At 40.0% G+C, this 12,763-nt stretch overlaps 1 protein-coding gene across 2 annotated transcripts in view; it reads right to left on the reverse strand.

Annotated features, from left to right (window-relative positions):
• The window catches only part of tnr (tenascin R (restrictin, janusin)), a 132,704-nt gene that overhangs the window by 37,308 nt on the left and 82,633 nt on the right, over positions 1 to 12,763 (reverse strand). For both annotated transcript variants that reach the window (XM_056744207.1, XM_056744206.1), the window contains 3 exons: positions 12,071 to 12,547; positions 4,198 to 4,461; positions 1,250 to 1,365 (listed from right to left, as the gene is read on the reverse strand). In XM_056744207.1, the coding sequence (XP_056600185.1) occupies positions 1,250 to 1,365; positions 4,198 to 4,461; positions 12,071 to 12,547 (857 nt within the window). The remainder of the gene's footprint in view (positions 1 to 1,249; positions 1,366 to 4,197; positions 4,462 to 12,070; positions 12,548 to 12,763) is intronic.

The following is a 12,763-nucleotide window of genomic DNA, read 5'->3' on the forward strand; positions in this document are numbered from 1 at the left end:
TCGTACTCTGTGCTCTTAGCAGACCCTCTCAACCAGGAAAGACTGAAGTGCCCGATGACCTCGCCGCCCCCTCCTTTTTTACATTCACTTTGCATCCCTCCAAAGAAACATCTGTCAACAAGTCTTTCTGAAAATCACGCTTTCGTATCCTCGGCACAGGTGAGCTGAAGAGAGTTGAAGAGCGCTTAGAAACAAAATGTATGTTGAAACACTTCTACTTATAAAGGATAAAAATTCAGAATCTACTAAACATGTATGACACAAAAGAAGATATTTTGAGAAATGTCTGTAGTTTTGTCTCCAAACGATGGAAGTGTTGTTGAACCAACATTCTTCAAAATATCTCCTTCCGTGTTCTGCAGAAGAAAGCTTTAAAATGACATAGGGCTGAAAAAAGAATGATTTTTCTCAATTTGGGGTGAACCAGCCCTTTAAATGTACAGTTATTACTGCATCAGTCTCTCATACTTGCATGTACACCTAATCTTCCGCAGGCGGGATGAAAATCATTGTGTGTTCATCCTTACGAGCCGAATACCATTAAGCAAACCCCATAATCCCCCCTTTTCAGTTTCTATTAAAAGCTGTACAATACGATTCTCGTATCCTCGTTCTTCTTGGTAGATGAGAACATTATGCTTATAGACTCGAAGGCTGGTTCTAATAGTAACAATAGCAACAAAAGAAATACCTCAGGGGCTGTGATGGGTGTTTATTATATGTAGGGGGAGAGATGCTTCACCTCGATGTGACATGACAGGTATGCCGCACAGAAGACATGCTGCTTTGCATAAAGCGATGCATCCCACTGCTGTCTCCTAATGAGACACTGACTACAAGCTCTGTATATTGTGGGTAAAGAGGAGCTGGACATTTTGTCTTGTTTCTGGGAGATGATAACATGTACATGGTGAGAATGTTTCGTCCAGATGGAGCATTTCAGAGGGGATTTGCGAGAAGATTTCTTGCCTGGATGTAGCGTGTTTTTTTAGTCATGGTGTAAAATTCTCTTTCATACATGGACACTTTGAAATGGAGGCACCTGGCAGACATTTAAAACTTTGGCTTCAATTAAATTTGTCTGTCAAAACGTTAGATTTCGATGCCCTGTCAGTTGCCGTGAATGTTGAATATTCTGGATGCTGAAGCACCAAATGCTTAAGAGATTCCAGCCGCTTTGTGTTGTTGTGCCAGGAGCTGCAGCAGGGGCAAATTCAATTGAAGTGTGACCTACTAAAGAAAGCCTTACCTTGGGAATGAAGCTTATTTCCCAACCATCAAACAAGTAGTCTAAGGGTTGCCACTGAACCTCCACGGATGTCTCGGTGATGGATTTGAAGAGTAAACCGTCTGGATTCGAGAGATCTAAAAGGTAGAGATTGATGCATTATTGGCCTTCATCCTGCGTGTGTTCAATAAATCAACATTTTCTCAGAAACTAAGACAGATCTTTGCTTACATTGCTTTCCTAAAAAAGAAAGAAAAACGATACAGTGAGACAGATGATGCAAAGTTGTTTACTTTGTGGGCATGTATTCTGGTTTTATTTCTTCAAAATGTAACCATGCTTTGAAAATGCTTTATGTCTCACTTTTAAATATCTTGCATACTTTTATGCATACTTTGACTATTTTAACTGCACTATCCACCCATCCATACTTGCATACTCTGACTATGTTTTGACTTCACTGTCTGACTGTCCATCCTACATACTCGCATACTTTGACTATTTTTTAACTCCTGTATCCATCAATCCTGGGGGCACGGTGGTTAGCACGTTCGCCTCACACCTCCAGGGTTGGGGGTTCGATTCCCGCTTCCGACTTGTGTGTGTGGAGTTTGCATGTTCTTCCCGTGCCTCGGGGGTTTCCTCCGGGTACTCCGGTTTCCTCCCCTGGTCCAAAGACATGCATGGTAGGTTGATTGGCATCTCTGGAAAAAATTGTCCGTAGGGTGTGAGTGCGTGAGTGAATGAGTGAGTGAGTGTGCCCTGCGATGGGTTGGCTCTCCATCCAGGGTGTATCCTGCCTTGATGCCCGATCACTCCTGAGATAGGCGCAGGCTCCACGTGACCCGAGGTAGTTTGGATAAGCGGTAGAAAATGGAATGCAATCCATACATCCTAAATACTTTGGGTTCTTCTTGATATGCCTCCTCATTTCCTCGCTCCTTCGTCCTTCGTCCTATGACCCGGAAACCGATGGAGCACAGCCATCTTTAAGGACGTCCCAATTCTCTTATAATACCAGGAGGAGGCGAGGATCAAGGAGGCTTTCTGAGGAGTCATGAGCGAGGATACACATGTGTTTCCTTTGCGGAAGTGTTTTATCCACTAAACCTGACGCGCATATTATTCTCCTCCCACTGCAAATCTTCACATCTTTAGATCATATTCAAACATGCATACATTTGATAATTACGCTTTTCTTAAATGTATACCTATTTCAGACAGTATCATTAAAATTAATTTAGTTCATATATTAATATAGTTAATATTTATGTATAACATGTATTTGACATACCTTAATTAAATTTTTTATGTTTTAAAATTATTTTATTGTAGTGGGGATTATGAAATGAAATATTATGAATATGAAATCTGCCTAAAGTATTTGATTAACTTTATTTTAATTTATTTACAATGTGCAATGTGTACAGTAATCATTAATTGACGACGCTATGAAGTGATACTAGGGAGCGATTTCACTTCTTTCAAATCCTTCGTCCTCGCTTCTTTTCCTTGTTCCCTTCCCTTGCATCCTTAAGGCGTGGAGCTAAGACTACAAAATTTAAAATGCTGTTAGATTATTAATGATAATCTTAAATCTATAATTTACCTTATTAGTAAATGTATTTATTTTTTATTTAGCCTTGTTATGCAAGCACTGTCGAGCTTGTGTAGAGGCAGCAGCTTTTGCCAGAGGGGAACTGGGATCCCCTGGTTGGGCCTGGGTTCTCCTGAGTTTTTTTTTCTCTTTTGGAGTTTTGGGTTCTTTGCCACCGTTTGGGTATAGTTTTTGTACTGTTTGCCTGGCCGGGGGCAGGCTGCTTTAGGATTCAAACTTTAAAGTTTTACATAATTAATATTGCATTTAGGAATTTATAGTCCGTTTAATATTTGACCTGTGTTTCTCTCTCCTTTATCTTTAATGTGTGCTTTCACTGTGTGTGCATTCGTGCTTGTCTGTGCGTCCGTCCGTGTGTGTGTGTGTCTATGCCGATGGGTGTAAGTATGTGTGTCTTTTGTGTTTTCACCTTTTCGTTGTTTTTACAGGTATATAACTTTAGTTGATTTGCTTAAGGTCAATATGTCTCAGGCACAGCTGCTTTGTAACAATGAACATTTTAAAAAGAGCTATATAAATAATTTTGAGTTGAGTTAAGACGCAAAGAAAGGAAGCGAGGAAAGGAAATGAGGATGTGAACAAATAAGAATTGAGAAGCACCCACTGATTATTTGTTTACTGCACTGTGTCTGTCTGTCTATCCATCCATCCTACATACTTGCATACTTTGACTATTTTTTAACTCCAGTATCCATCAATCCTAAATACTTGAATATTTTTAACTGCACTTTCTGTCTGTCTTTCCGTCCGTCCATCCTACATACTTGCATACTTTGATTTTTAACTGATCTATCCATCTAGCCATCCATCCATCCATCCATTTTCTTTAAGAAATCTTTGTAAAACATTAAATTTAGATTATCGTTATTACCTCTACCTGCACAAATGCATGAAACAGAAGGATAGTCAATGGTACTTTGTGGTAATTATGTTGCAGAATGCCCAATTGGCATTTCACAAATAATGGACAATTAGTTAGGATGTGTTCTATTCTGGTCGGACGCATACAGCTTACGGCTGACAGACAGTGAGTATATATGAAAGGCCCTCTAGCATTTTGCCAATCTGGCACTGCTACCCAGCAGGTGGTAGGTGTCTAATCATATCCTGTTGGCAAAGACAGCCAGTTGCTCATCTGAAGAGGCGATATGAAAAATGAGAAGTGAGAAATAGTGCTGAACCTCTCATGCAACTTTATCAACCCAGTGTTGCATTTGTGTAATGGTGCACCTACAGTACAATGAAACAGTCGAGTCAGACATCTGTGCCAAGTGTTCAGACAATCTCTTGAAAAATACATGATCTGATGCTAACTTGAATAAAAGAGCTCTCGGCAGAGAAGTGCACTCACAGGTGGAGACTATGGTGTTCATAGGGGCGCTGATGATGTTGTCGATGACAGCGTACACGTTGATGTTGTACTCCAGGCCCGGCTCCAAGCCTTTAATGGTGGTGTTGGTAACTTTTCCGGGGACTCTGATCTCTAGTTGGACTCCACCAGGGGTTGTGGGGGCATAAGTGATGAGAAAGTCGGTGAGGATCATAGACCCCTCCCACTCCAGATCAACCGTGTTCTCTGACACCCCTCGAACTCGCAGATTCATAGGAGGTATCACTGTGTAACAAGATAAATCGAGAGAACATTACATTAATATGAAAGAACATGAAATAGATCAGTCTAGTGGACATAAATATTGTGATTCAAATTTTTATGAACTCACATGAAGCATTTTCAGTACGGAAGGGTTAATTGTATATTTATATATGTTAACAGCTGATTCCACAGCTTCAAAATTAATTTAGTTGTTGCAACTTTTGTCCAGTATCTTCTCGGAATGTCCCCATAGACATCACACTTCAACCAATTCTGTATTATATTACATATTATATATTATAATTTGCTATTATTTTTATTATTTGTGATAGTGCCGTCAATATTCAGTATAAGTATAAGCTTTTAACAGAAATGATGGATTTCTTTGTGTCCATCATGACATTATGCTACAATGCATTATCTCTGCCGCAGACAAGAAAAATGAAATTCCTGTATTGTGTTTTATTTGTATCATGCCCATAGTTTACTGTGTTTGAAAGAGGTCATTCAATATTCACAACATATAACATGCCTTATTAAATAAACTGTATAAAAAAGAATTAGCAAAAATGAATATGTTCGGACACAGCAATTCTGGTTGGTCAGGGCGCCACCAGCTGGCTAGGCACCAGTGAAATATTGTGTTTGATTTGCAATTTATCAATAGAATTTTCAAATTTTATTTCATCCAGGAAATATTGCATAAACAAACAACAATTATTTAATACTTACTTGGCATCATTAGGAATACACATTGAATTTTTTCTGATTTATTACAAGTGTGTTTTAATAAATACATATTTTGAGATTATTTAAGAACATACTGAACTAATTTTACAGTAGACTCGTAATTGTGGTTATTTTTTTATTGACTGGAGAGCACGAGCTGGGGTAAAAATGATAAAGCAAAATTTTCAATAAAGAGAAATATGGAGCCAAAATTGATCCAAGACAGCCCTAGTTCACTAATGTGCATTGTGTATGAGATGCACTAATTCTTAATCTCCTATAAAATGAAAAAACACTTCGATCCCACTACTAATTCAATCAAAATGCTGAAATACATTTTTGAATCTGATTGAATCTTATTTTAAATCACATACAACTGTTCCACAACAATATTCCACAAAAAAAAGAAGTAATCCATTAAAATGTGACATTGAGGCTCCTGTATAAACTAAATTTAAAGACGTCGGAAAACATACTTGCTACTTGCTAAAGAGTTTGGAGAATCCCATCCAGAATACCCATGAGACTAAGAAACAACCCGGGTCACCAGAACACATGAGACTTTTGTGTGATAGTGGGCTCATAGGACTGGCTCTAAGTGGCCCCTAGGGAACCACTGAGGACTTGAGGAAGCAATTCAGCTCCTTCCACACGAACGGGACAGATTGGTGTTCCTTCTGCTCCGCCTCAACCACAGACCTCTCAAAGTAGAGAAAAATGTCCCAAGGTGCTCACTTAGCAGAATTTATCACTTCAGCATCTGTGCCTTTTCTCAGTACGTTTTCAGCTTCCCTTTCATTTTTAAGGAGCAGGAATGCAGAAAGAAGGGGCGATACATAGCGCCTAAAGGGAAGAATCAATCAAATGCCTCATTATTCATGATTTCTTCCAGGAAATGTCACTCAAAGATAATGGCAATCAAACTTGGGTGCTGACAGATTTCATGCAATTCAATTCAAGATTTGATATAAAAATGATATGGTAAATAATAAATAGTAATTATTCCATTACTGATGACAATTTCTGACATTTGTTTTTCTGAAATGTCATTTCTCTATTGCTAATAATTTGTTATTCTTATTTATAGCTCATTTGTAAACACAGAATATTGGAGATATTCTGGCTAATACACAACTTAAATTTGTTTAAATGATACACAAACATTTAAAAACGATTATAATTTAATATAAAACAGGCGCAGTAGATTGATAGTATTATAGTTTTGATTTTAGTTTTATTAACATTTTAAATCAGCTTTTATATTTAGATATTTAGTTTTTATGTAAATTGTAGTTAAAGTTTTAACAATTTTGGTATATGCTTTTGTCTTTTTATAATTTATTTGTTTATTTTTTATGTTGCTATATAATACTAATTCAGTCATATTTTAGTTTTATTTAAGTTTTTGTTTATTTTAGTTTTGTGCTTTAAATTTAAGGTAATCCCATAATTTTAAGGTCAATATTTTATTGTATTTCAATGAACAGAGAAGCTTTCAAAGTTTTCATTTTAGTAAACGAAAATAAGCTTTCTTCTTACAGTACGTATTGCACAACATAACTTCCTATTCAAGCCAAAGTCTGTTAGGGAAGTGCCATCTTTGCAACTGTAAGGGCAGTTATTACGTAATTCAAACAAGACGTGAATGGGAATTCTGATATTTCTACAATCGCCGGCTAAAATCCCAATTAAACAACATATTTAAAAACAACGTTTAAAAATGATGTAAAATGTACCACGTTTGTTTCCTAGGATCAAATTGCTCATATAAACATTATTTTTACTACGCATGTGCAAAGCTTCGCTAGGGCGGCCATATTGAGGGTTGCGTTGCTCCCCATTCACTTCAATGGCAGTGACGTATCTTGTTAATTTTCATATCTTTGTTCAAGCCAGTCAAAAACATTTTCCTATGCATACTGAATTCATATTCAGTTTGGTAAGTGTACTCGGATCAACAGAGGAATTTACATTGAAATGACTGAGATTGTTTGGATTCAAACCTTGTAAAATAGTTACTAAGTCATGACATTTCTGATTGAAATGTAAAAGGAACATTACAGTTAACTAAAAGGCTTCATTTCTGCAATTTGCTTGTATGTTTAGTTATTTGATTAAATTTGACGTTTTACAAAAAAATAGGACAACTGCACTGTATATGTAAAAACTTTGGTGGCGTGAGTGATAGTTGGAATGAGCTGTGTGAACAAATATCTCACGGAGGAAATCGGGAGCATAAGAGTACGAATGACGGGCCTGCTGACGAGAGAGGACCGGGCCCGGACATGTGTTTTACGTTTGTATTTATGTTCTTGTGGCCGGCAGTCGACCTTCAGGTGCCATTTTACTTCCGTGTTATTGTTTGTTTATTTTGATTAAACTTTATTTAAATGTTTGCCGGTTCCCGCCTCCTTCCTTCCTTTTATTGAATCTAGTAATAAGGTAGTAGAGCTGGGCCCTAGCAACACCAAGGTTTTGGGTTCAACATCCAGCGGGTGTGCATGTACAACTAAAAAAATATCCAGGATACCTTGAATCCACTGGAAGTCCCGTTTATTTCATCACTAACTGTTTGCGAAACGCACAATTTCATTGGCCTAATGAAACGAGAAAATAGGATAGAGTAACTAAGAGAAAAGTCCTATCCTAATTCATTCCCTTGATAGTATAAAGACCAAAGAGAACAGAATCTTCAGTAGCTGTGTAGTGAGTAATAATTGAGAATCCTCTCGCCGTATTTTTTCACCTCTTGCACACACCACCCAACAATTTTCTCCTAATTGCAATGAAATAAGCAATTTTGCCTCTACTCGGTCTATCAGAAAATGAGAGCATGAGAAGTGAGTTGGTAATATGATTTTCCCTTCCCGCTCATGAGATGACAGCTATCTTGAGCGATGTGGGGTTTCTCCAGCCTTTTCTGTGAACTAGCTGTGAACCTGGGTAAGCGTGATGGAAAAATGGCTCAGGCCTGGTTAATATGGCACATCTTCCCCAGTGAATGTGACTTTTGACAAATGAATGGTGTTACGCTGTGAGCTGTCACCAATTTTACAGCCACGACTGAAGGAGTGGGGGGTCTACTTTGGGGTTTAGCATCTGTTGTGTGTGCGGAAATGTTTATAGGTCTTCTGTTTCAGCGAGGATTTGTTATCTGCCTCAGATTTAGTACAATAAGACAGTTTGTTTATCTGCATTTCGCTTAAACCCTACCATGTGTGACATCACAGAACACATGTACGATTTATTGTTAACTACTAAATAAAGTCATTATATATATCATTAAAATACAGTAGTGCCCAAAAGTGAAGTAAGGATGGGGGACATATTTGGGGAGTAACTGATTACATGTAAGGATACATCAGGATACAAAAATGTGCTAACTATAATCCATTACAGTTTCATAAAATAAAAATAAAAAAATCAGATTACAGTTACAATAAGTAAAAAATGACATTACTATCAGGGTTACATTGTTTCAAAACTTTTTAAAATGTGGAATTGTAAGTTGTTTTTGTGCTGTGCAACTAAATTCAATATATACCATTTCATGTGCGTTTCTAAATGCTTCTCAGCTTGTTTTATATACACAGCCTATTAAAATATGGCGTTTGTAATGTATTGTGTTAATGTGGTAAAAAATGGCAAAAAAACGTATTCGACAAAAAAGGCAAATATCAATATTTGTTTTTTATTTGAAAACGCAAATGAAATAAAGCATACATTTTCTATGTTTTCGTCACCCTGTTTAATGCAAATTTTGAATTATCGCATAAGAAATGAGTGATGGAAACACTAAAAACAGTTGAAAAGTGTGAAAAACAGTTGAAGCGAAATTAAGGGAAATTGAAACGTGTTTTACAGATCTGACGTCTACACAGTGAACAATAAATCCTGACTAATCAGTTATTTCAGCAGATTTTCTCTTTCCAGCTTCTAGGACTTGTTTTATTTACTGTAAGTAGATTCCCAATATCACCGCCATATCTGGAATAACTTTTTTGTTGCAAACTTTGAAAAGATTGGCATCACATTTGGATGGAAACCCAGCATTGACAATCATATTTTTTATTCTTGTGGGATCATTCTCATATGATTCCAAGAATCCATCAATTCTTGATGGACATTTAAGCATTACTTTTGGCGACTACTATAAAGTTTTTTGTGTGTCCAATAAATGCTCTAGGGCTCTGGTTCTCAACAGGGAATTTAGGGACATAATCCAAACGACCTAAAAGTGAAGAGATATTTTTGACACTGTGAAATTTAAACACATTTATAAATATTATAGCTGTTAAGTATGCAGTATTAAAGCCTCCAGCTGACTTCCAAGGGGGCCTCATGATGACCAATAATTAAAAATGATACCAAATGTGTACCTGTACAACAAAACCAGTCTTATGGGTCAATTTTTCGAAGTTGAGATCTGTACATAATCTGAAAGCTGAATAAATATGCTTTCTATTGATTTTTGAGTTGTTAGAATAAGACAATATGTGGCTAAAATACAACCGTTTAAAACTCAAGAATCTGAGAGTGCAAAAATATCAAAATATTGAGAAAATTGCCTTTAATGTTGTTAATCAGGGACACTGCAGCAGGCCATCCACTCACAAAAATAAAAATTTTATATATAAATGCTAGGACATTTACAAAATATCCTAATGATTTTGGGCATAAAAGAAAAATCGATCAATTTGACCCATACAATGTATTTTTGTCTTTTACTAAAAATGTTTCCATCCTACTTAAGACTGGCTTTGTGATCCAAATGAGCATTGAATTACATTAAAAACAACTTAAAACCAAGATATTTCTGTTTTTTTTGTTCGTTTTTATATTGAATAAACACTTTTCCAGTTAAAGCAACATTATAGAGCTATTGCTCACTGCTCCCCGTGTGGTTGATAAGTGCAATTGTCTGTTACCAGTGTCGTAAATAATGTCGCTGTATAAGCTTCCCTGTGGGCAGCGCAATACACGTGAATTTATTTACTAAGCTGATTAAACTGACGAGTGCAGAAACGTTGCTTGGAAACCATGTGGTACTCTTTCGCACGGGGATGGGTTGGCTGTGTGTACTGACCCAAAAACTTACAAAGAGTGTGCTTGTAGCCGCTATAAGGCTGCTCAGGTAGCAGCAACAGTAGAATGTGTCCGGTTAAGAGTTGTTCTACTGTAGAAACATTATTTTTAGGTCGATAAACTACAAAGTGTTGCTTTAATGTCAAGCTCTGAGATATTTCATTGGGTAGAAATCTTGAGTTTTTGTGAGCGGGAGGGGGGATTTTGAATATTGTTGAATACGAGGCCTTGAAGTGAGAACGGTTGAGAATCCCTGTTCTATAGGGTCACAGTATCAATAGCATTTACTGATGTGACGCGGAGCTGACCTGGGATCAGCGTCACCTGGGCAACAGCCCGGCAGCTAGCGCTGATTGCGCTACACCTGCGCTGGATTAGCTGCCGGGCATAAAGGCCGCGTGCGAAGATCACTCGAGGTCCTGGGTCGAGAGACAACACCGCTGTCACCATTCGCCCCGGAATGGAAAACGGAAGGACAGCGAGGGAAGCAGGGACGAGGACCTTCATACACGAGCACGGACTGGCCAATTATGATTTAAGAGCACCCAGGATGTTACCTTGTGGGACAGTATATTTTAAGTTGTTTAATAAATTCCCCGCTGGGGTTGCTTGCACCGTTGCTCTGTGTCTGCCGTGTCTCTTACCCCGTCACAATTGGTGGAGAATGCGGGCAACTGAAGGAAGGAGACCGGTAGGGAAAGGCTATAATAATCCTCGTACTTCCTGGGTCTCGGACCGGACGGACACGCCCTCTAACTCGACCGCCCAAGAGGGAGGAACCCAGGGACGAAGAAGAGGAGAGAGGCCGAGAGATCGATGGCGCCGAACCAAGGGACGATCCCGAGGGCAGAAGGAGCGGACGAGCCGACAGGAAGCGCTACTTAGCTGCCCGACAGAGCTGTCCAGCCGCCAGAGCCTGCTGCTAGCCGCCCGACCGAGCTATGGAGCTGCCGGAGAGTGCTGCAGAGTCACCCAAGTGCGCTGCTTAGCTGCCAGAGTGCGACCCAGCTGCCGGATGAAGCTGCCTGGCCGACAGAGGAAGCGGCTCAGCGGGACGAGAGCGCTGCCGAGGACGGGAGTCCCACTCGAGGACCAGCCGGAGATCCAGTCCGTCACTAAGCCGGCCTTTCAACCAGCAAGCATGGGCTGGGATGTTAGGCCCCATTTCCCCACCCACCCCTACGATTTTCCCGAGGCGCCTACAGGAGTGATCGGAGACCAGGTTGACGCTTGGGGGGGGGAATGTGATGCGGAGCTGACCTGGGATCAGCGTCACCTGGGCAACAGCCCGGCAGCTAGCGCTGATTGCGCTACACCTGCGCTGGATTAGCTGCCGGGCATAAAGGCCGCGTGCGAAGATCACTCGAGGTCCTGGGTCGAGAGACAACACCGCTGTCACCATTCGCCCCGGAATGGAAAACGGAAGGACAGCGAGGGAAGCAGGGACGAGGACCTTCATACACGAGCACGGACTGGCCAATTATGATTTAAGAGCACCCAGGATGTTACCTTGTGGGACAGCATATTTTAAGTTGTTTAATAAATTCCCCGCTGGGGTTGCTTGCACCGTTGCTCTGTGTCTGCCGTGTCTCTTACCCCGTCACAATTGATATCTAGCGTCACCAAAAGTACACACTGTCAGCTTTAAGTAGCTTGTAGCTTGGAAAGAAGTTTCGGAGGAGCTTCCCCAACTCTTCATTTCTCTTGATAACTGTGACTTGTGTTTTGCACTTTTACTGCTTTCCTCCAAACACAATGCAGGACAAAAAATGCTCCTCAAATCATCACAGCACAATTATAAGTGTTAGACACCGACCTGAAGCGCAGTCATCTCCAGTGTATCCCTCCTGACAGGAACAGAACCCGTCCTTGCACACCCCTCTCTGGCTGCAGTTATTGGCACAGAAGATGAGCGAACAGTCCTCCCCCAGAAAACCCGGACGGCACTGGCAGGTTCCGTTCACGCAGGTTCCCTGATCGGAGCAGTCGTTCAAACACCTGCTTTGCGAGCAGTCCTCGCCGGCATAGGCTTCTTCACAAACACACTCGCCGTCGATGCACAACCCCCTATCGGAGCAGTCGCTCGGACATCTGGGTTCTGAACAGTTCTCACCGCCGAAGTTACGGTCACACACGCACTCGCCTTCGATGCAGATGCCCTGTCCGGAGCAGTCGTCTGGACAGCGGGGTTCTGAGCAGTTCTTGCCTGTCCAGCCTTCTTCACACACACATCCACAGATCTCCATGCTGAAGGTGCCGTGACCCCCGCATTGAGGGACATAATCCAAGCGACCTAAGAGTGAAGAGATATTTTTGACACTGTGAATATTATAGCTGTTAAGTATGCGGTATAAAAGCTCTCAATTACGAGACAATATTTGCCTCATTTAACAATATCAAAAACAGAGATGCATTCATGTGAATATTCTTTAACTGAATCAATTCACTGAAATACAGAAGCTTCTGAAATGTTGTGTTCGAACGGCATATTTGTAGAAAATTGGCTTTT

The sequence above is a fragment of the Triplophysa dalaica genome, chromosome 3 (assembly GCF_015846415.1).
Source record: "Triplophysa dalaica isolate WHDGS20190420 chromosome 3, ASM1584641v1, whole genome shotgun sequence".
NCBI lineage: Eukaryota > Metazoa > Chordata > Actinopteri > Cypriniformes > Nemacheilidae > Triplophysa > Triplophysa dalaica.